General features: G+C 39.2%; 1 protein-coding gene across 6 annotated transcripts in view; it reads right to left on the bottom strand.

Annotated features, from left to right (window-relative positions):
• LOC117179664 (golgin subfamily A member 2) overlaps positions 1-25338 on the bottom strand; it is a 167512-nt gene that overhangs the window by 82391 nt on the left and 59783 nt on the right. For all 6 annotated transcript variants that reach the window (XM_033371680.1, XM_033371679.1, XM_033371677.1 and 3 more), the window contains 3 exons: positions 23715-23880; positions 17501-17642; positions 17229-17417 (listed from right to left, as the gene is read on the bottom strand). In XM_033371680.1, the coding sequence (XP_033227571.1) occupies positions 17229-17417; positions 17501-17642; positions 23715-23880 (497 nt within the window). The remainder of the gene's footprint in view (positions 1-17228; positions 17418-17500; positions 17643-23714; positions 23881-25338) is intronic.

The following is a 25338-nucleotide window of genomic DNA, read 5'->3' as shown; positions in this document are numbered from 1 at the left end:
ATATCTAGTCGGGAGTGGTGCTGACTGAAAACAGATGATTTGGAGCGATTCGCGCGCCATTTGTTGGTCATTCTAAGGACTTATTGAACTACCCTCGTAGCTCGTGGTTCGTGTTATCGAATGCCTAACGGTAGCCATTTCACGCCACAGACAGATTGCGTCGATACCTGATTGCATTCACGTTGTTCATCTATTTTACTTCATAAAGAATTGATCGATGTGAATATTCTCTCTTTGAGGATGCCAGTGAATACCTTGTAGCTACCTTGTAGCTATACCTTGTAGTGTTTAAACAAGCTATGGGTCTTAGTTCTTCGGACTTGACAAATCTCCGGTCTTATGAGTCAGTACCGTCCATTCTTTAAAAACCACTTTGGAATAGATTGTTCTCCGTTTAAGAGAGTAGTAAATATACGAGCTAGATGCTGGTGCGTAGAAGTGAACTTCTTCCACCAAAAGTTGTTGATTTTAGCTGAATCTAGCCCTGAAAGTTCTTAGTTCTAGCGATCACTGTTTTCACCTTTTCTACAGTAGTTAGTGAACACTGCTTCTGTGAACGTCGCAACCGTTACCTCTGGCAAAAGTTACGAAAGATTTTCAAAAGCATATGACGTTGTAGTGAACAGAGGCAAAGGATGAGAAGAAAAGGTGGAATTTTCCTTATGCCCCTTGAGCAAATTATTCATGGCTGTCGCCTGATGGCTTAGAGAGAATAGACGCATACGCATAATGATGTAGCGGCATTATAGATTAACTACTCTCCCTAAACCTAGGATTCTCAACAGCGTGGATGCTTTTCTATAGATACATTCCAATGTACGTTTTAGAAAACGAAAATTACATCTCATATTGGGTTGTTACTATTCGGATGAATCATTACATTCGAGCCAATCGACTTGACATCGTGATGCGAGAAAAAAAGGTGGAAGAGTCAAAATCGTTGACATTGCTTGTAAACTTAACCAAAATTTGCAATCAACCCATGCAAACAAGATCCATAAGTATCTTGAGCTAAGAGATGAAGTACATACCATATGGAGGAATATGAAGCATGCACCTATTCATCCTTTTGTGATTTCGGCTACAGGTAATATGCACGCAAGATGCACTGAACATTTTGAACATTTATTGTTATTTTTCTGTAAACTTGTTCTCAGGTGAACCCGGTTTTTCATCATTGCCACGGACTAAGTAAAGTGACTAATGTGATCAGGATGTTATAAGTTAATTTAATACGTTGTTTGAAATCTTTGGCGATGATGTTGTAGGTACAAAGTAAGGAGCATGGTGTAGTGTGTGGTTCGTCATTTACTGCTGTTATACGTGAACAGCGTCTGCTGGGTTTCTCGGCCGATAAAGTTGTTTAAGCGGTGTTGGATCCTCTAGCCGTATCTCGTGTTTGGCAAGCGGTGTTACGCCTTTGACGTTGCTAGGCGTGCCATCTGTTTGTTGATGAAGTTTTCAGCTATTTGTCTTTCTCTGGGTGTTAGATCCGTTATTGTCTTTGGTTCTGCGGTCGAGCAGACTTCCCTTTTCTGGTTTCTGGTCGGGGGGAAGACCCGCACTCCGTTGATGTGGACAATTAGACCCAGTTGAGATAGGATATCAATCCTCAGAAGCACGCTATGACTAAGAATGTCCATTATAGAAACCTCAGCTCGCATTTATTTCTCAATGGCTTGCAAGCATCCGGAGTGGACTGCACCAAGGTGTGTTTCTGTGCCGTCGGCCATGACAGCTATGGTGTTATTCTCTTCCTGTTGCCATCCCTGGTTTATGCAACCCTGTCGTGTTTCGGTGTTTACGTATGAGCAGACTGATCCTCGATCCACTAGGGCGTTTACTGTTTATGTCCCTATTCTTACTGGTATGAAGTTTCTCGGCTCGTCATGTGGAGTAGTGTCTGAGGACGGGGGTGAGCCTAGTTGGGTCCAGCCCGGTTCTCGTTTCTCTGTGTCCTGCAAGGGCAATCCCTGCAGAGGACGTAGTCATTTCCGCACTAGAAGCAGAATTTTCTCGGTTCGTTTCGGCAGTTTCCCCGGGCATGACCTTGTTGTTTGCAGCGCCAGCAGACTTCTCGGCGGTTGTAACTTGGTTCAATTGCGGACGTTGGTTGTTTTGCAGGCTTGTGGGCTGTGCAATGATCCTCGCGGTTGTCCCTCGTCTGGAGTTCCTGACCCTCCTCTATTTCCTCCACTCTTTGGATTAGGGAATCGGGGGTGTTTATATCCGAGCGCCGGATGTTCAGCCATAGTCCTGGCTTCATTTTGTAGTACAATGTTTCCATCGTTTTTTCGGGTGTGAATCCTCCTCATCTTCTTGTCAATGTTAACACAGCTGTTACGAAGTTGCGGATCTATTCACTGTTTCCTTGGTGTCGGTTGTAAATTTGCTGGTCTAGTTGTCTGAGCTCATGTAGAGAGAGATAAAATCTTTCGCCGGGAGCGGGTGCTAATCTGGAAAATTAAACCCGCTCCCAGCGAAATCGCGGTAAAATTACAGCCACAACCATGTCTAACGACCGTGAGATAGATGGTTACAGTCTGTAAAGGAATCAATACGACGATCCAGCAAAAGCCGCGTGCGCCCTCAGAACACGGAGCGACCCAAGGACAACCGCCTTCTACATTTTTCCCGCAAGTGTTTTAGCATTTTGATGACACGCAGGGATGCTTTTTAGGCCATAAGCAAATGAAAGCTTGGCACCTCCAAGAGCGCCGATGATAAGGACGATCAGTTTAACAGAATATTCCGGGTACAATCGTTGCAACTCCCTTATAAGGTCTCGATACCTCTCTTTCTTTTCACTCTCCTTGGCTATGACGTTTTTGACAGCTGGTGCCGAAAATTCGATAACGAACATGGTTCGCTTCTCGAAGTCAAGAAGAACCATGTCAGGCCTCGAGTGAGCAACAGAAACAATTGTCGAGAATATAAAGTTCCAGTATATGCGGCACTTCCTATTCTCGACAATTGATTCAATTTCCCTAGGAGCATTTAGAGGAGCGATATCAAGGTTAATGCCGTAAGAGTGACAGATATGGTAATAAAGCACTCTTAGTGCCGCATTGTGCCTTTGAATGTAGGTCGTTCCCGCGTGAGTTAGACAACTGGAGAGTATGTGAACTAAACGCTCGGGGTGTACATGGCACGCCCTGCAGCTATCATCGGGAATGTCTTGCCCCGATATCAAGGGATGTGAGCTCGTTCTTCGTCCATGGAACTACTCCAAATGAATAGAGTAGTACCGGGATGGCAAGCATGTTCGTTGCAGATACTTTGTTCTTCGACGACAGTTCGGAAGCCCAAATCTGTCGGGTGAGACGTTTGTATCTGCTTCGGAGAGTATCCTTTGTAGATGTCACATCCTGAATGCGGCTCTGTGACACGCCCAGGTATGTATAAGTCTCTCCAGCGCAAAGGTGTCGTATATCGCTTCTATCAACGAGCTCAGGATCTTCAGGGATGCCATTAAATTTTCCTCGCTTCAAATAAACTTTAGCGCATTTGTCTAACCCAAATTCCATTCCAATTTCCTTATTATATCGTTCGACAATCCCCAGAGCTAGATGCAGTTGCTCTCTGTTTTTAGCATACATATTAAGATCGTCCATGTAAAATACATGAGTGACCTTGTACTTTCGATCTGCAGGTTTGCCGCACAAGTACCCTTCGGAATGACGAAGCGCTAGAGATAGTGGCAATAATGTAAGGCAAAAGAGGAGTGGGCTCATGGTGTCGCCTGAAAGACACCTCTCTGAAAGGTGACCTTGTTAGTTGTCACACGATTTTTTCCAGATGAGATAGTAAATCTGGTTTTTCAAAGCGGCATCAATCTCTCTATGCACCCAACTATTTGCGGATGAACCTTTAAGATTTCCAAAAGAGAGATGATACCAGCTTACTACGTATTCCTTGTTTATGTAATGAATTGCATTAAATCAATCTCAAATTCGACATTATCCTCTTCCTTCTAACATTTAAATAAAGTCTATGGGAGGTCGTATCGAAAGCTTTCCGATAATCAATCCAGGCCATCGATAGGTCACGCTGGTAGAATGCTGCATCTTTGCAGACACGTCTATCGATGAGCAGGTTCTCCCGACATCCGGCTACGCCTTTCTTCGAGCCTCGTTGTTCATACATTTCTTGCCACACAAGTTCAATTGCCCGAACAATCCTATCATTTAGGATAGCTGTGAGCATCTTATAAAGTGTGTTCAGACAAGTTACTGGCCTGTAATTCTTCGGGTCAGCTAAGTTGCCTATTTTCGGCAGGATTATTGTGCGCCCTTCCACCAACCACTCTGGAATCGGCTCTTCCGACTTCAAATATGCGGTGAAAATACGGGCCAAATGCTGATGTGCTGAAGAAAACTTCTTCCACCAGAAGGTTTTCATACAATCTGGTCCCGGTGCGGAATAGTTCTTCATCCCTCTTAATGCTTTTTTTACCTCTGCGGTAGTGATGGGTGGGCATTCTTTATCAGGTGTTATGAGGGCAACACATAACTCCTTGAATCTATTTATATTTTCTGAGTCTTCGTCCAGTCTATACTGAAATTCGTAGACTTCTCTCCAAAATACTTCGACCTCCTGTGGTTTGGGTGGGTGTTCGACAGTAACTGGAGGGTCTTGGAAGAGTCGAGATGGGTCAGAGCGAAACTGTTGATTTCCTCTGACCCACCTATCCCTCCGCTCTAGACTTCTCTTAGCGTCAGATAGTATGCGTATTCTCTCAACAATATGCTGCCTGATGGTCAGTAGCTTTGACTTGATAAGTGTGTGATAACGGGTCCGGAGTTCGCGCGCGAACTTTCGAACCTTGGCGGTAAAATTCCTGCCAGATGTGATGTAGTCAATCACACACTGAATGCGGGACGCGTACTGTCTTGCCCAGCCTATCTTTATGGCAAGTTGATGCATTCGCATTTTGGTCTTATGATCAACCGTTGGTATTGTTTTACGGTTCGAATCGGCCAAAGCTCTCGCTGCATTATACACACAATAATTGATAGCCCAGATGTCGGATTCTCCGGAAAAATGTCCACGAAGCTCGTCATCCATTTCAGCCAGATCTTTAGGCTTGAGACAAACCTTGGTGTTGATGTTTCTCCGGGTCGTAAAGCATCGCTCTTCATCTATTGGATGCCTGCCCGCGGTTGGTCTTAGTGTCGCCTCTCTTTCTCTGTTGCCGGATTGTTCTACCTGTGGTAGAGTAGGCGTTCCGCTTACATAGCCCCTTTTACGCAGTAGTTCAGCATGGTGTCGCAGACGTTGCTGCGAAAAGTGCGATAGCTCCGGGTGTTTCTCGCACCACAGAGCATGCAGCCGTGTCATGTAACAACGTTCAGGGGCCACACTCGCCTCGTAGCACTCTAGCAAGTCGTATTGTCCGCAGTCGCGGACAATTGTCCAGGGGTGGTCCCGAAGGAATTAACCCCCAAGCGGTGGTGTGAAAACCGTGCCGAAAGCTGAATAGCATATGGGTGAGGTGTCTAGAACGATGACTCTGGGATACCGAGCGATCTCTCAGAGTACGCAGGCTTATCGTTGTATGCGGGGCTCTACAGGGATGGATGAACCCCTTTCCCTAGCTTCTAGTGGGAACAACAATGACAACACCAAACATACTTGTAGTAAGTGCGGTTCAAAACAACAGAACGCGCAGGGCTTCCGACAATGGGTCGGCCAACAATGCCGACCAATCTAGAGCTGGGGGAGCCAATGAAAATGAATTCAATGCGATGGATCGGCAGGATCTCGCGACCTTTGGGTGGACGGAGCAATTGAATCACGACTTGCTAGAGTGCTACGATGCAAGTGTGGCCCGTGAACGGGGTTACATGGCACGGCTGCATGCTCTGTGGTGCGAGAAACACCCGGAGCAAACGCACTTTTCGCATCAACTTGCTATAAAGATAGGCTGGGCGCAAGACAGTACGCGTCCCGCATTGAATGTGTGATTGACTATTTCACATCTGGCAGGAATTTTACCCCCATGGTTCGAAAGTTCGCGCGCGAACTCCGGACCCGTTATCACACACTTAACAAGTCAAAGCTGCTGACCATCAGACAGCGTATTGTTGAGAGAATACGGATACTATCTGCCGCTAAGAGAAGTCTAGAGCGGAGGGAGAGGTGGGTCAAAGAAAATCAACAGTTTCTCTCTGACTCATCTCGACTCTTCCAAGACCCTCCAGTTACTGTCGAACACCCACCCAACTCAGAGGAGGTCGAAGTATTTTGGAGAGAAGTCTATGAAGTTCAGCATAGATTCAGCATAACACCTGATAAAGAATGCCCACCCATCACTACCGAGGAGGTGAAAAAAGTATTAAGAGGGATGGAGAACTATTCCGCACCGGGACCAGATTGTATCAAAACCTTCTGGTGGAAGTTTTCTTCAACCCATCAGCATTTGGCCCGTATTTTCACCGCATATTTGAAGTCGGAAGAGCCGATTCCAGAGTGGTTGGTGGAAGAGCGCACAATACTCCTGCCGAAAATAGACAACTTAGCTGAGCCGAAGAACTACCGATTGAACCTGTGTGGCAAGAAATGTATGAACAACGAGGTTCAAAGAAAGGCGTAGCCGGATGTCTGGAGAACCTCCTCATCGATAAATGTGTCTGCGAAGATGCAGCATTCTACTAGCGTGACGTATCGATGGCCTGGATTGATTATCGGAAAGCTTTCGATGCGACATCCCATAGACTTATCATCTGTCTTTTGGAAATCTTGAAGGTTCATCCGCAAATAGTTGGGTGCATAGAAAGATTGATGCAGCTTAGGAAAACCAGATTTACTACCTCATCTGGAAAAAATCGTTTGACAACTAACAAGGTCACGTTTCAAAGAGGTGTCTTTCAGGGCGACATCATGCGCCCACTCCTCTTTTGCCTTACATTATTGCCACTATCTCTAGCACTGCGGCATTCCGACGGGTACTTGTGAGGCAAACCTGCAGATCGAAAGTACAAGGTCACTCATGTATTTTACATGGACGATCTTAAGATCTATGCTAAAAACAGAGAGCAACTGCATCTAGCTCTGGGGATTGTCGAACGATATACTAAGGAAATTGGAATGGAATTTGGGTTAAACAAATGCGCCAAGGTTTATTTGAAGCGAGGAAAACTTAATGGCATCCCTGAAGATCCTGAGCTCGTTGATAGAAGCGCCATACGACACCTTTGCGCTGGAGAGACTTATACATACCTGGGCGTGCCACAGAGCCGCACTAAGGATGTGACTTCTATAAAGGATACTCTCCGAAGCAGATACAAACGAGAATGATAGAACGAGCTCAAATCTCTTGATATCGGGACAAGAAAGGTTATGCACATGAACAAAAGCATGCATCTTAAGTCTTCCGTTCCGCGACTCTACATCTCACGCCGTCAAGGGGGTCGCGGAATATTGAGTCTTGAATGTCTTCACAACAGGATTATTCTGGGTATAGCACATAGAGTTGCAAATGGAAGAAACCCTCTTCTTAAAATGGTCAGGAATCAAGAAGAAGTGGGCAAAGGAGCATTTCTGTACAAAGCAGCGGTGGAGGCTGCTGAAACACTCGGACTTGACTTCAGTATTAGGGGTGAGCAAAATGCATCAAATCTTATCTATCTCGAGTACTCACTCCTGAAAGCCCGGATTAAGAAAGCACAAGAGAACAACTTTCGTGAACAGCTCCTCCATAAGAGGATGCACGGTATCTTCCACAGAAATGTGAAGGATCAGTCAATGTCTTGTGATCTAACGTTTGCTTTCCTTAAATCGCCCGGATTGAAGTCTGGTACAGAGGGTTTCATTTTTGCATGCTAAGACGGTGTCATTTCCACCTTAACATACCGTCGACACATTTTGAGCCAAGACATTCCCGATGATAGCTGCAGGGCGTGCTATGCACACCCCGAGCATTTAGCTCACATACTATCTAGTTGTCCAACTCACGCGGGAACGACCTACATTCATAGGCACAATGCCGGCACTAAGAGTGCTTTATTACCATCTCCGTCACTCCTACAGCATTCACCTTAATATCGCTCCTCTAAATGATCCTAGGGAAATTGAGTCAATTGTCGAAAATGGGAAGTGCCGCATATACTGGAACTTTATATTCTAGACAATTGTTTCTGTTGCTCACTCGAGGCCTGACATGTTTCTTCTTGACTTCGAGAAGCGAACCATGTTCGTTATCGAATTTTCGGCACCAGCTGACAAAAACATCATAGCCAAGGAGAATGAAAAGAAAGAGAGGTATCGGGACCTTATAAGGGAGTTGCAACGATTGTACCCGGAATATTCTGTTAAACTGATCGTCCTTATCATCGGCGCTCTTGGAGGTGCCAAGCTTTCACTTGCTAATGGCCTAAAAAGCATCCCTGCGTGTCAACAATATGCTAGAACACTTGCGGAAAAAATGCAGTAGGCGGTTGTCCTTGGGTCACTCCGTGTTCTTAGGGTGTACGAGGCTTTTGCTGGATCGTCGTACTGATTCCTTTACAGACTGTAACCACCTATCACAGGGTTGTGAGGCGTGGTTGTGGCTGAAATTTTAACGCGATTTCGCTGGAAGCGGGTGCAATTTTTCAGATTAGCACCCGCTCCCGGCGAAATCCTGCGGTTATCCTTATGACAAATTTTTAATTATATATAAATATGAGACATTGTACTGTGCCACAACTTTGCATATTTTAATAAATAACCATACGTGAATATAATATTTGTAAATAATTACTTGTACTATTAAGTAAAATTATATTACTGTGCATCTATCTATTCTCTATTTAGAAAAGAAGTTATTTACAAATATTAACTTGAACAGGCGGTTTCACCCCCATGTTTCAAGCAGGAGAGGGGGAGATGTCAACCTCAGTGACCGAATCAAGATCAGAGAAGGTTTCTATCATGAATAATGTTTCAATCAAATTTAATCTTATAAACAAACTCAATATTATATTGTATGAGTTGTAACTAAAAGCATTGAAATAAAGTATGTAATCAAATTTCAGATAATATGTATAAAGCTACTGTAAAATTGTGAAACTAAAAACCTTATAGTCAAGGTGCAGCAATACTATAATTTGTCAATATTTATTGAAATCTCAAGAAATCATATACCGAATCGTAATCATAACAATATTGAACAATTATTAATCGAATTCTCAAGAAATTATGTATTCAACTAAAATCTCATAAATGTTTATCGAATTTTCAAGAAATCATGTATCGAACTATAATCATAAAAATATTTAATAATTATTAATAGAAATTTCAAGAAATTATGTATTCAACTGAAATCACATGAATGTTTATCGAATTTTCAAGACATCATGTATCCAACTATAATCGTAGAAATATTGAATGATTATTAATCGAATTCTAAGGAAATCATGTACTGAGCTGAAATCATTAAAATTTTTCTAGATTTAATAAAGAAAGAATAATTAACTTCTCATAAGTATGTATGAAATTAAGATTATAGAGATATTGTAACCTAGAAAATATATGGATACCAATAAATACTTACCTAATCTTTAAGGGAAATATGTACGCAACTACAAAAATATTGCATCTTTAAAATTATGTGGAAAATAATAAATAATTAACAAATTTTCTTTAACATAATAAGTATGCAGAAATTTTATGTATGTATCTGCATATTTTTTAACATTATAACCATACAAGTTGAAGGCATATAGAATATTTGTAAAATTGTAACGTGATATCTTCCCACATTAATTAATTTAAATCTGACATTTTGGCTCAAACATATTGTCTTCACCATGTGATTCGGCTCCTATGTGTAAAAACGGTTCTACACAAAGACTATAAATTGTATCGATTTAGAAAGAGAGAGATAGAAAGAAGAGGAATAAAGAAAAGAATACGCCTCAATCCCCTTATTTATCGCTGATAAAATCACCAAGAGAAGATGGAACTCATATACATGGTGGAGTCTGCAAAGTATTGATTTCTGGAAAAAAGAATAACCTGCTGTATGGACCATTGTCATGTGGCACACTTTGGATAATGGACAGCCGCTTCATCCTCTACAACGTAGTCTAGACTCATCAAATATACCTTTGACAACGTATGCTATGCTCTTTTTCAAGGACCCTGGAAATTTCCAAAAACCCACACGTAGAGGAGGGTAGTCATAACTGAACCCGCTCAATTACACGTAGATCTTAATGGTGCAGCAGAATCTTCTGGGAAATTACTTGAAACAAGAGTAGGACCCAAGTTACGCAAACTCTTAAATGATCTATTACACGTGGATCCTTTCCGCTCAGCAGAAATTTCTAGAAGAACACGTGGAAAAGGGTGGTACCAAAGTGCGCCCACCCGAGTATAAAAGAAGGTATCCTTACCCTCAAGTCGGTTCTTAGAGCTCAGTCAAGTTCTGAGGCAGTTTTTCGCAGTTCTGAAGCAGATCTCAGTTCCCAGCCAGCGAACGTTCTGTTGGTTTCGACGCGTATCTTAATTCGAATTCCAGACATTCTTCCCTGAGGACCCGCCAACCTCTCTAAGTCTCAGTCAAAATCGAATCAACGAGAAGCCTAAATAAATTTGGGATCCAGTTCCTGAAATTCTGCCAAGAGTTCTTCATCCAGTAACAGTTCCTGTGCCAGTTCCAGTTCACATTCCAGTTCCAGTGCAATCTTGAAGGCCTACAGTCTTCAAGGTCCCAGTTCCGACCTCTGATTTCAACTGCAGTGCTATTATGTACATTTGGGATTATTTAATTATTTAACCACGTATCCTAGATCTTAATCAAGGTATTCAAAAACCTCTCCGCAATATACACATTTCTATCGCTCTCATCTCAACGTTCTCGTTCGTTCAATATTGTATTTCCTTTCCCTTTCCCTCAAGAGAAATAAATTACATTTTTTTCAGAGTCGTTTCTCCCCTAAAATTCTTATAGTCATTCCCTACCACTTATTCATCTTTCAATAAATGTATTTTACTTGTCTGCATCCCATATCCCTCACTTAGTCAATCTGACCCCTGAAAACCTGTTCCCTTAGCCCAGAACCATACGTTCTGTAGATAAATCAGGAAATATCACTGACCACTAATGTAATGTTCCTAATTATCATCCTAGGACGTAACAATAGAAAGGACGTACAGTCCACAAGAATCTCTCTTTTCGAAAAAGAGAGTAAATGCCTATCAGGTTTGCTATAGGCGATAGCGTATTATACTATAGTTCGCCTTCTGTCTAGCCCGGTCTGTGACATATATACTTTTATTTATACTCCTTCTACTTGCGTTCGACAGAGGCAAGAATACTCGTAATGTAGAGGTAGCATGTTTCTTAGCATTTCCTGCTAATTTCCGAGAAATCAGTCGAGAATACGCAGTCGGAAAATAGCGCTTTTTAATCTCATTCATAAATCAGACTTGAATGTTCATGAATGAAGACTATCTTTTGTTTTGGATATCTCTCTCCTTTCTCAATATGAGCGAGGCTCATTGAGATAAATTCTTTATTTCTTTATTGAACTATTGGCAACTTTAAATTTGATCAAAAGTATAAGAGATTTAAATCCAGTGTTCCAAAGGAGAACACAAATTATCTATTATTTCTTTTGAATTTCTTTTATGGGCAGTTACCTCTCAATTAAACAAAAATAATTTATAAGCACTTGTATCTCACTAGAAGATTTTGTGTGCATTTCTTTGAATTAAATTGAGGTAGGAAAAACGTGAATCTGCTCGAGCAGAATCACTCATTGTTATATTTTCCCGCTTGTAGCTTAAAAGAGGATATATGATTTCACTACTCACCCAAACGGGCAACTCAAATTTGCCATTGCTGGGCTCCATGGCATCCGGATACCAGATGAGTTGAGACAGAATTCTGTCTCTTCAGTCTCTGTATCTTGGCAAGTTTCGCTCCAATCGACTTGAAATTTTTAGGCTTTTTTTTAGATGTTATACTACAAGAAAATTAAAAAAATTGTTTTTACCTCCCAGACCAACCGCCCCTTAATATTAACTATATTAATCATCAGATATGAAAAGTTCCTTTGAATAAATCATTAAGAAAAACAGGCGGAAAAAAGGCTGGAGAAGGTGGTGGGCAGGTCGGGAATGGAAGCAGTCGACATGGGGAAGGGCGAGAAGCAAGGTATTTGGGAGAAAGTGGCGATCATGATAGAAGAGAAAGTGGAAGAGCGTAGGAATGAAAAGGAGGGAGAGGGGGAGGGCGTGCAAATGAGGGTTGTAAAAATAGGAGGGGCGATGTATAAGTTTGTAACTATGTACAATAAGGATGGAATGGAACGGATTAAAGAATGGGTATAAAACCTTCTAGGAGAGAGATATGAGGGTTTGGTGATAATGGGGGGAGACTTTGATACGAGAATTGGGCGGGAGGGGGGTCTGTACCAGGAAGGGGGGAGCTTTGAAAGAAAATCGAAGGATAAGATAATAAATAAAGAGTGGGAGATTCTAAGAGACTGGATGGGGAATAGAGGGTGTGCGGTGGCGAATGGTATGGTAAAAGGGGACGAAGTGGGAAAATACACGTATGTCAGTAAGAGGGGTGTATCGGTGATAGACTGTATGATTATGAATATGCAAGGGAGGAAGGAGATAGAGAAATTCGCAGTGGAAGAGAGGGTGGAATCAGACCATGGGCCTTTAAGTTTGTGGATACAGGGGGAGGCTGGCGAAAGGCAGGGTGCGGAAGAATGGTCGTTAGGGGAGAGGGTGTCATGGACGAGAGAGGCGATAGAGAAGTATCAAGAGCAGTTGTGTAACGTAAGCTTTGAGGGGGAGTCGGTGGACGAGATATGGGAGGACCTGCAAGAGAAAGTGAACAGTTGTGTGCAAAAGAAGAAGAAAGGAATTGTGAAGCCGTGGTGAGATCGGGAATGTAAAATGATGAAGGGAAGGGTGAAAAAGAAGTACAGGATGTGGAAGGAAGGAACCGCGAAAAAGGAGGAGTACGTAGAAACAAGGAAGGAGTTTAGGGCGATGTGTGAGAAGAGAGAGCAGGAAAAAGAAAAAGAGAAGTTAAGAAGTGTTAAGACAGAAGGGAACGTGTGTAAGATAGTTAATAGGTTTAGGAAACGTAGGATGGGGATAAGTGAGAAGATAGGGAGAGACGAATGTAGGAAATTTTTTAAGGATTCATTTCAGGGGTCAGATATATGAAAGAGAGTTGAGGAGATGAGAAGAACGAGGGGGGTAGGTCGAGAGGAGCTGAACGACGAGGAGATAGAGAAGCAGATAGGGAAATTGAACAAATCTAAGGCAGCAGGGATGGACGGGGTAGAGAACTAAGCGTGGCTGTTTGGCACCCAAGAGTTAAGACAGAGGCTGAAGGGGGTAATGAAAAAAGTATGGAGGGGGAGGGATGCGCAAGGTGGTCGAGGAAGGGGTTAATCGTACCACTGTATAAAAAAGGGGATAGGGAGAGGCACGAAAATTATAGAGGAATTACGCTCATGAATACTCCGTACTAAATATACGCAATGGTGTTAGCAGATAGGCTGCGCAAGGATGTTAAGGGGGAAGGAGTATTGCCGGAGACGCAGGCGGGCTTTAGAGAGAGAAGGAATACTATTGACAATATTTACGTCTTGCAACACGTGGTGGATAGAGAATTAACCAAAAAGGGTGCCAAAGTGTACGCGTTTTTTGTAGATTTAATGAGCGCGTTCCCTTCGGTAGATAGAGAGAGGTTTTGGGCGGCAATGGAAAAGAGGGGAGTGAAGAGAGGCCTGATTGAGAGGATAAGGGAGGTTTATGAGGAGACGAAAGATCGGGTGAGAGGAGCGGAGGGAATCTCTGAGGGATTCTGGATGGATAGGGGGTTGAGGCAAGGGTGCCCACTTAGCCCAACGTTTTTTGCAATTTTTATGGCGGATATGGAAAGTAAGCTAGCGGCCGGAGTGGTAGGAGGCGTTAGGGTAGCATAAGTCAGGATATGGTCACAAGCATATGCAGATGACATAGTGCTGCTGGCAAAGAGCGAAGAGGCTTTAAAGGAGATTATGAAGAAGCTGGGGGAGAGGTTGTTCGCAGACGATTTTGTAAGTAGAATGAAATTGTTTGATTCGCTAGTGATGAGTGTCTTATTTTACGAAATGGAGGTGTGGGGTTGGAAGGTAAGTGAGGAGGTAAACAGGATACAGGAGTGGTATGTAAAGTGGACTCTGGGGTTGGAAAGGCATACGCCGAACTATATTGTCAGGAGGGAGACAGGACGAACGAGTTTAGGGATTATAACAGGGAATCGAGCGTGTAAATATGAAGAGAAACTTTTGGAAGGGGGGGGGGGGGGGGGGGGGGGGGGGGGGGGGGGGAAGTAAATTGGTTAGGGAGTGTTGGTGGTAGAAGAAGAACAGACGTAGTGGTGCAAAGATGGAGGTGAAAGGGAAAGGTATTTTAGAACGAATGGATTGCAGATGGATGAAGTTAGCAGGAGGTACGAGGAGAGAAGGAAGGTATATGAGTTGGTTCAAAAGAATGGCATGGAGAAAGAGAAGGCAGCTGGAGAGGAGAGGATAAGAGTCAAGGTTTAACGGGAACTATGTATGGATTATGCCAAGGGAGAGAGCGCAATATTTGTGTGAGAAAGGAGAGCAAGGTAGTCAGAGACTTATAGCAAGAATGAGATGCGGTTGCATGGAAGATTATAATAGCTAATGGCTTTCTAGAGAGGAGAGAATGTGTGAACTATGCTGGAAAGGGGATGCGAAAGTTGAGCACTGATTAGAGGAGTGTTAAGAGGTGGAAAGTAGTGAGATAAGCATGGAGGTATTGTTGCATGAAAGGGGGGACAAAAGGGCAGTAGCATGGGTGAAGGGGGTGTTGGGTAAGATGGAGAAGAAAGGAGGAAGAGGAATGGAGAAGGAAATATTGTAAATAGGAGAGGTAGTATGTGTAAGAAAAATGTAAATATTGTAAATAGTAGTCTGTCTCTAATTAATTTCTTAAAATGTAACTAAATAACTTAAAATAATCCAGGATTTACTCCTGAGGTTATAAACAATACCTTCCTATAATGATCTACAATTATTTTTAACACAAATACAAACATAATCTACAGAAATGTCATAAATTTCAAAAACTTTCAAACATTTTTTAGTGATTATAGAGTTACTCCAAATTACATTTAAAAACAAACAAAGACAAACAAAAAGACTCTTTTAAGAAGCTATATTATTTTAATATGTATTTATAAATAACATTATTATTTATCAAATATTTTCAACTATCTTCAGTTTTCAAAATCAGGTAAATATATTTTGTGTCTTTAAAGGTTTGATTTCTTGACTAAATCATGGCATGAACTTTATAAAAGTATAGTGTACAATGATATTTGTAAAATACTGTGTTTTTCCAGCTCCAACAACATTTTTTTAAGAAATGCAACTACGATTTGATAAGCGTACAGATCTGTACCGAAACGCGTCATAATCTCAATAAGATCTTGGAATAAATACGATGCCACTGGTATTAGCAACAAACTGAATAATTGCATTAATTACCAGTCCAAAACTAAAATAAATTGCTTTAAATTATTTTATCAATCGTTAAGTATTAGATGTTAGACGAGGAGGCAGAGGCTGGTAATGCGAGGCATTGCGATAAAAGAGCGAAATGCGTGCGACGCGAAGCACAGCGGGGAAGGTTAGGCTATAGAAACGAGCGAATTAACGCGAAGTGAAGGAGTGATGAGTAAAGCTCTATGATAGTAAAACATCAAAGACGGATACGTAAGTGCTAATGACGTTTTGCGTGAATTGCTAAAACTTTTGAGAGGAATAAGTTTAGCCCGTCATCTCTTTCGTTACCACAGAGATAGAAGGTAGTTTGTAAGGAATTTTATTTCATGTATGAAATCATTCCATTTTATTACAGAAAATAAAATAATTCGATATTGTTTTGAATTGAATGAAAAAATGAAGTTTTTCAACCTCATTTGGGCAAACAAAAAAGTTCCGAAACTGTAAGGGTTAGGGCTCCCAGTCCAAGAGTAGGATCAACAAACGTACTCACTTGAAAATAAACATAGGTCAATTCTTTTTCCGAAATAACTTATTAGTTTGGTATATCCGGGAAACGAGGTCGAAATTAAACTTGATCCGTACACAAAAACCTAGTTTAATTCACTCTTTCGTAACACTTTAGAGTGCTCCAAATCTATATTAGATGAAATTTTTCTTCTTATCTTTGGCGAATCCCCCCCCCCCCCATACTTTTGGTGCAGGGAACACAAAATTTCCTTCAAGTTTGAGCTAAATCGGTATATTTAAGCTAGGCCCCAAGGCCTTTTATATTAACATAGGATTCTGGATACGAAAAGCTTAGTTTTCGACAAAAGGGAAGAACAACTTTGTAATTGTTATCAATCCTTTATAAATTAAGTTTCAGTCACTTCAAAAGATTGTGCTCGAAACAGGTCCGAAAAAATGCTAAAAAGCAGCTTTATGTATTCTGACTTTTTATTTTGTGTGGAGTTCTTTGGTAGGAAATTGTTCTTCAAATTAAATAATACAAACAATGGCATGGCTTAATATTGACAGTTTGGACACAAAAATGTAAGGATATTTTTTCCCGGGACAAACCGATTCGTGCGGTATGTTCACCAAAAAATCGAAATCTGGTTTTTGGGGACCACATCATATGACATCATGCGATTTCACCCGAATTATGTATTGATTAGGAAAATATAGTTAGAATTTTTAGTGTATATTTCGAGGTTATGTGTGTTACAATTCTCTCCCAAAATTATTCTTGGGTCCTACGGGCAGCATCGGTACGACAGAGTCGTACATTATTGGAATGACAGAGAGCTAAAAAACGATCCAATCCTCAAAGTAGTGCACATGCATAACATTTTCATTCAACATAATAATTTGTTGTGGTTATTATCCCTTAAAAAAAAGTCCGGGGACGTCCATTATGATTTTTTATAGCATTTCTGAATTCAGTTTTTTTTAAATTTCATTTTTGTGGAAAAAAGTCGGGGTAACTGTACCCGATTGACCACACGACGAATTATCACATGCTATTGATTGCGAACAAATTACGATTTATAAAGTAACACTAGACCGGACTCTTTTAAATAATTAGTTTAGCGAAATGTCATGGATCTAATATGTTAAAACATTAATAAGCAGAATTGTTTTTCTACTATGCTCAAAAATGCCATTTCTTTATTCGCCTGCGGAGATAAATGAAACGGATTTACTCACCTCGTGAATAACTTTCTTATTCTGCTCATCCAATTGTTCTACATAACGCCGATACTGTTTGCTGGCCTCGTCTTTTTCATTATTTAAGGAGTTTAGTGCCTCTTTCAGTTGAGCTAGTTGCTGTTCATGTACTGTTGATGTAAGGTGTCGATTTTCTAGTGTTTGAATGTGCTGCGATGAATTTGTCAACTGAAAAAAAATTCCAATAGTACAACGAAACTTTAATTTTCAAAACAATTTTCTATGCACATTAAAAGCTGTAAAATGTTTACCTGTTGTATTTTTAGTTCATTGAGAGAACAAATCGCGTTCTTTTCTTGGAGTTCCTGCTGCAAATTCCACAATTCCGTATTTTTTAAATTAAGCTTTTGTTTTAATTCCGATGCTTCCAACTCTAAGTCATCTTTTTCCTTCCTAGACACCAAAGAATTTGATTTATTCACGTCAGCAAGTTAGTCAATCACCGTAAGCGGATATGCACCCTGACGACAGTATGTTTACTAAGGGCCATAGGTAGGTAAGCAGAGAAATATGCATTGTGTTAAAAGAGTTCAAGTTTCTAATTTTTAACCTTAAATTGGTAAAACGGGGTTCCACGACACCCCAGTTAAAGTTGAAAGTATGCTCTGACTAAGGACAGGTGCAAGTTGTAGTACCCTAACCATAATTTACTTCAGCTATTTGGCAGGAAACCTCTGTCAACGAGCGAACGCGTTAGTGTTGGGTGTGAGTTCTGTGCGGCAGTGAATATTGTGTGGGGTTGTGCTGCACCCCTGTTTACCATTTACGTTCTAGAATTGAGTGGGTAAGTGAATTTCAGTTTTTATGTTAAATCCGTTCAAATAGATGTTTTAAGCCTAAATTTAAACATTTTAAATGTAAAAAATTATTTCCAGATAAGATAGTAAATCTAGTTTTCAAAAGGGGAATATGATAAGTCTATGAAAGGTTAAATCGAAAACTTTCCGGTAGATAATTCAGGCTATTGACAGGACCCGCTGATGGGCCATTGCGTATTTGCAGACGAACCTGTCAATTAGCAAGTATTCTGTTTAAGTTAGCTGGAAAGATCGTAAACAGCGTGTTCAAACAAGTTCTGGCCTGTAATTTTCTGGGTTAGACAAGTTGCCTTATTCAGTAGGAGTATAGTGTGCCCTAATACCAGCGCGGTATGGGTGTTTCCGACTTTACATAATAAGGTGAATATAAAGGTCAGATGTTGTTGTATAAAAGTAAACCTCTAATACCAGAACTTGTTGGTACTATCTGTTCCTGCAGTGAAAAAAATTCTTCTTGTCCTTAAGAGCTTTTTGAAGCGTATGATATTATTAGCATCTTTTTCAGGTCCATTATTTTCGTGATCTTGTATACCTCTATCCAAAAAGTCTTTACCCGTTTGAGCTTGGATGAACTTTTGTCAGACCCATCTATCCCTCTTCTGTATTTTCCTCTTGCGTCAGATAACACCCGTACTTACTGAACAATATTCTGCTTGATTGTCAGCAGCCTTTAAATTTTTCAGTGTATGATGGTAGGTCCTCAGTTCTTGGGCGAATTTTAAATCCTTTTCGAGAAAGGTCAACCAGATGTTATATCGTTTACCACATAATGAACATGAGACGCATTCTGTCTTGCCCATCCAATCTTATTATTCAGTTGACGTCAGCATCTTTTGGTCCTTCGATACATTTTCTGTTTAATCCTTCGATTTGAAGCAGCTAGAGCTCTCACTGCACCATAAACTGAACAATTGATGGTCTAGGGATCGGAATCCGCCGAAATATCCTCACGAAGCATAGCACCATTGAGTTATTTCATTCTCCACTCAAAGTGGACGTTTCGTTCGTTCGTCGTCGTGTTTCCATCTAAATTATTTTTAGCACCCCGAACCCTAGGTTGATCATCACTGTTTGCCGACCCATTGTGGAGTGCTCTGCGCGTTCGATTGTTTTGGAACGCATTTAAAAGTTTTTGATGGTGTCATTTTTGTTTTCAAGAGCAACTAGAGAAAGTGTCAGTTCTTCCTTGTAGAGTCCCGCATGCAAGTATAAGCTTTCGGCAGGCTTGTTACAGCGTCGCTTGGGGGGTTTTCCTTCAGAGACCACCGTGAACGATTGTCTGCAACTGCTTACTAATTACTTTAAGCATATTCAAGAAAACCCCTTGATATAGGAACCCGTTATTCGCAATCCGAGGAAGCTTTCGGCAATGTATCAGAGAGGAGACACTTAAAAACAATCGATCATTTTTAGACCAACAAATTTTTTTAAAACAAGAAGTAATTTATTGTTCTGATTCATGCTGTGAAATTCTCGTTTAAAATTAGTTTAAAATAGTGCTTATTCGACTTGCGAGCAGAGCATTAGACGATAGTTCAATTAGAGGCACTCAAGTCCACACTTACAAAAGTGATTCGAGTGCTAATAGAGGAAACTCTAAAAATTGCTTTTTTTACATTTTTTTAACCATGGTTGATGAACTCGTCGTGCTACATACTTTAAAATGGTCTAAAATATAAACATATGCCTAATACTGTAATAGTATTATAACAGTTACTTATGTACAAATTATGTTCAGTTACTCTTTGCTTCGCTTAAAAGGTGTGACCGTGTATTTACATTAGTGTAAAATCCATGGGCATGCATAGTACTTGAAACAAACTGTGACAGTACTTAGACGTAACATTTACATTAATAACTATGATAATATCTCTAAAGTACCAGGCGTACGCTTTATATTTATATATCGGGTATGATCTTTCAAATAGGCCACAAAAGTGACTTCTCGGGGTTTCAAATCCTGTCTGTTCGAAAACTGGATGCATGGCGATATTCTGGAGTCGGATTCGGTTTCAGCGCATGTTACTTACTCTAGATAGTACCAGACTTTTAAAACATACACAGCCAAAGTAATTTCAACTCCTTCTAAATTAGTTTAAGCATTATTCTACAAAAAGTACTTTACAAGAATGAAGTCGAGAGGAGAGCAGATTCTGCTGTTCAGTAATCTCTTGTAAAGCACTTGCAATAAATTATTACTCAAACCAATTTAAATTTAATAAAAATTACTTTGGTTGTGTAATTAAAATGAATGAGTAATTGGATCTCATGTCTTATGCAGAAAATACAAATTAAACAAGAGTTATTTGTAATTTTCATCAATTTCATTTCATGATTAACGAAGACTTCAACTTTAGTTCAAATACAAGTTTTCCCTAATTACTGCCCAGACTTGTGTATCCCACGATTATTAAACCATCAACTTCTTCTATCTGCAACCCTGTACTTCTTTAAAGGACGTACAAAATTGAGTTTTAATTAATTCTATGCTGTCTAGCTGATCTTCTTAGCTCCATTACCTTCTTCGTTTCCTTACCTTCTACTTCATTTTCAATCACGTTCTCGTCAAAGTTTTCGTCGACAAGAGCTTCTAAATATCTTACACGAATTAATCTGCTTCTGGTGAAACTTCAGTGAAGTCATTAACCGTTAGAGGTGGTTCTCGAATTGGTTTTGCTCTATACATTTCTGGAAAGTTTTATCTGAAAATAAATCGGCCCTGCCTTTCTCGAGTATGATCTCAGTAATGACGCGCAAGAGCGTCAGATATATTTGACCGCTGTTCTTCTTGCCCAGTGCAAGTACCATACACCCAAAGTTTCGGAGATAAGAAAGATTCCACTTGTACGGCCTCTACCCAAAGGATCTTTAAAGACCAGGCTCGGAAAACATACACCTCGCCAATTTGAATAAAGTGCGGTTTTTTGATTCCGCTACTCCGCTGGGCTGGTCCAGCTCTATTTACTTTATATTTCTTCCCGTTTGGTTAGCCACAACATTTTTATAGATTTTAAAAGCTTCAAGAACTTGAACCTGAAGCATTAAAAGGTATATTTGATTACTATTGTTATCAAATACATTAAAAACATCAATAGGCAATAAATAAAGTATTATTGCAGTATTATGCATAGCTTTAATGCTTATTTAAAAGCAATATAATACATTATTTATAATGTGAAGAGAATAGTATATTGACCAACGAGTGCGAGAAGTCACCCATTGCCCACGAATGCAGGTTTAGGTATATGTACGTAACAAGGGGTGGTTGGAGCACGGGTCGGCCTAATCAGAAAAGAAGCATTTACTGGTTTATAGGTTTTATAGTTATTAAAAATAGAAGATACTGAGGGGCCGTCCACAAACTACGCAAGGGTCTTTTTACACATTTTCGACTCCCCCCTCCCTTCACGTAAGGTACCATGAGATTTTCGTGACTCCCCCCATCTTACGTAATAATTTTTAATATTAAATAGGACGTTATTGACTTTGAACACTACATTTATTAGTCAATTTATGTACATTATACATAAAATTATATAGTACATGCAGAGATCGAGCCAATTATTACAGAAAAAAACATTGGCCTTTAAGAGATTCATTCAAACCTGGTTCTCATAATATCATCAACCAAAGCCTCGTTGATCCAGAAAAATTTTTACTACCACCCCTCCACATAAAGCTTGGGCTCATGAAGCAATTTGCCAAGGCGTTAGACAAAGATGGACAATCCCTTAAATTCCCTAATGTTTCAGACGCTAAATTGAAAGAAGGAGTCTTTGATGGACCACAGATTCGAATATTGACAAGAGATACTAATTTCGTGAGCCACATGACGAAAATTGAAATGGATGCTTGGGAAAGTTTTAAAGCAATAAACGCAAATCTCCTCGGTAACAAAAAAAGTCCAGGCTACGAGAATATTGTTGCGAAAATGATAAGAAACCACAAAAAGTTAGGCTGCTTGATGAATTTAAAACTTCACTTTCTAGATTCCCAGCTGGATAACTTTCCAGAAAATGTTGGTGATTTCAGCGAAGAACAAGGGGAACGTTTTCATCAAGACATAAAAGTGATGGAACAACGATATCAGGGTAGATGGGACGAGGTCATGATGGCTGATTTTTGCTGGATGTTGAAAAGGGAAACGAATGTAGGTCTTAAACGTAAGCGTAACCCTTTGTATCGTTCCTTCGAAGAAAAAAAGACACGTTATAGCAGGCAGAAAATAGACTGAAGTAGGTCTACAAATCAATGTAATTACGATAAAAAGCAAGATAAAATGTAAACACGAAAGATAGTATAAATTTATCCCTTAAGTTTAAGAAAAGCAGAGAGAAAACATTTTTGAATGAAACTCTTATTCATTTGCATGTTTAAGTTACAGCTGTACATTTTAATTGATACAAACATTGTCACGTTAATTGAAATGGGGTCAATTCTAATTGTAGTTCTAAGTTTCTTCAAATGAGTAATGTGCGTATAAATTTTTAACCACCTGTAGTACAATGAAATGAATTTTATTGTGTTACAACGGGAACAATTAAGTTAAGCTGTGTTGCGTTAAGCAAAATTTCGTTAGGTTCTGTTAAGTTAGATTCATTTGTATGTTAAGATCGAGTTAACCTATTAAATATAGCACACATTTAAGACTGAGAACCGTACGCTTACATAGCTACACGTGTGGTTGAATTTCATTCGGCTAGGTTAGGTTAGGTCAGGTTTTTTTAGGTTAGGATAGGTTTGACCCCTTTGCAGGTTAAGCCCAAACTGATTCAAACGGTACCACAAACACAACGGGACAACACAATAAGTTTAATTGTGTTTCGCGAGGTTAGGTTAGGCTAGGTTAGATTTATATCTAGGTTAGGCTCGAGTTGACCCATCCGATGTAGCACACATTTGCTACTGGGAAAATATGCTTCCAGAGCTTTACGTGTAGTTCAATAAATTTCTGTTAATTCAGGTTAGGTGAGGTCAGGTTCTGTTGGATAAAGTTATGTTAAATAAGTTGATATCAGTCAAGGGTTGATCCTTCACAGTTGTCGACATGTTTTTGAAGTGAAAATTTGCATCACTGGCATTATTTTGAAATTTATTTGCCTCAGTGCATGATTTTTCGTCATTTTTTGAGGTTATGTCTCAACCATGACGTGATGGGTGATTTTGGATACCGAATTTTAATTCAGCGCCCCAAAATCCATAGGAATACGTGTATCTTGTTACCAGATCCGCACACTTTTTTTTGTGTGGCTGTGTAATCAATAAATTTTAGATTTATAGGACGAATTAATAGGAAGAATTATTTATTTCCTTTGACTTTCCTTTGTTTTTTGGAGTGGTACACTTGAGAAATTATGTCTCATATTCTTTGCAGAGAAAGGAAACTTACTACAGAGATATCATTAATTATCGATAAATTATTATAAATTTTCAGAAGTTTATAGTAATTTATCCATAATTTATAGTATCTTCGGGTCAATATGGATCCCCATAAAGAATTCTACGTAAATTTCCATGCAAATATTTTCAAAAAGTAAATTTTAAAATTTGCAAAATAAATAATATGTTTTAAAATTAAATGATTCACTGACATGTTGATCGAGTGGATTGTGAACAAATTCGGGAAACAAAATATTAAATACGATACCTTAAAATTGACAAATTTTTCAATAGTTTGTCGTAATCTTCTAATTCCTGTTGATAACCTCGTTTCATTTCTTCACTACTACTTTTAGAATTAGCAACTTCCTTTTCTAATTCAGTGACGTGAAGACGGCAAGACTTTAATTCTCTATAAAGATCTTCAGTGAACTCTATGAAAAAATACGAAAATTTATTCAAATAAAATCGCGGAAGAAATAGTTGCAGTATTCTTGTATGTAGTTTACACCTACTAAAAACAACATTGACTAACTAAAAAATGGTTAAGCATTTGGTTAAACATCATTATATTAATGATGAATTAATGAATTAATTATAATGATTATAATCATTACTTTAAAAATTTTAAGTACAATATTTTAGACAATTATGCCAATTAGCACAGGTGTACCTATTACTGCAGTTTTTTCGGTTGATCAGAATAAGCTGAGTATAAATAATTTTTTTTTACACCGAAAAATTCCTGTTGCCCAAATAGTGCTAAATTATTTATACATTGAAAAAAATTTGTTAATCCATAAAACCTGAAAAATCCACTATTTTGCTTCTATTTCAGTTACAGGAGTACTGTTCTTTAATCGTTTTTATATTTATTACATAATCTTTTATGCAGTGCAAAAATGATATTTTTTTAACCAGAACACTTTTTTGAATAGTTTCAACATTTAAAAAAGTAAACGTATTTATTAATAAAATAAGCAAGCCTGCATCAATAGATATACATTTATTATGCTGGTGCTCATTGCTTCGGTCTGAATTTCAAGCTGAAATTCAGACCAGAATCAACAATAAGAGTCCGTTGTAAAGGAAAATATGTAGACAAAAACCGAAAATTATTTACCAAAACCCCCAAAATGACTTCATATATTTAAACTAGCTTAATGCATAGAATGCGTAATAATAAAACCAAGAATTCAACGACTAAATTTGGACAACTACCACAAAATGCTCCTATTGTAATTAAAAAAAAGACCCTCCATTAAAAAAACCTCTGGACAAAAATAAAAAATAGAAACGAAAAATGAGAAGGCAACTAAATCCTCTTCCTTCTATTTTTTATTTGTTACCTGTTCTTCATTTGTATTATTATTAAATAACAATAAAAGAAAATTCTTAATTAATAATCCCATTTTCTGAACTTGATAAGGGTTCTGTATGAGCACCGTAACGTAAAAAAAATCTTTTACCTTGATAAGGTTGAAAATATAAAGATGAAAGAAATAAGAAAAGAGAAAGGAAATTGAGTTGGTTGCCTTCTTATTTTTCTTTCCATTTTTTTATTTTTGTCCAGAGATTTTTTTTAAGGAGGATCTTTTCTTAAATTACAATAGGAGAATTCTATAGTAGTTGTCTAAATCTAGTCGTTGGATTCTTGGTTTTATTTTTAGGACTTCTATATACTAACTTGATTATTAGACGTTAAATAGGATTTTAAATTTGGCTTTGATCTAATCTCAATTTCTTATATTTTAAATAATCTTATTTTATTTCCGAAATTTTCAACCGTAGTTATAGGTACAATATGTTCTTCTTTCCATTTCTTACATTTTTAATACGTTATATTAGATTCTCGTACATAAATTATTCTTTAGACAGAAGCGGAAGAATCA

Source organism: Belonocnema kinseyi, chromosome 9 (genome assembly GCF_010883055.1).
Source record: "Belonocnema kinseyi isolate 2016_QV_RU_SX_M_011 chromosome 9, B_treatae_v1, whole genome shotgun sequence".
In the NCBI taxonomy this organism is placed as follows: Eukaryota; Metazoa; Arthropoda; class Insecta; order Hymenoptera; family Cynipidae; genus Belonocnema; species Belonocnema kinseyi.
Note: the sequence above shows the minus strand (reverse complement) of the source record. Positions and strands in the feature narration are given on the sequence as shown.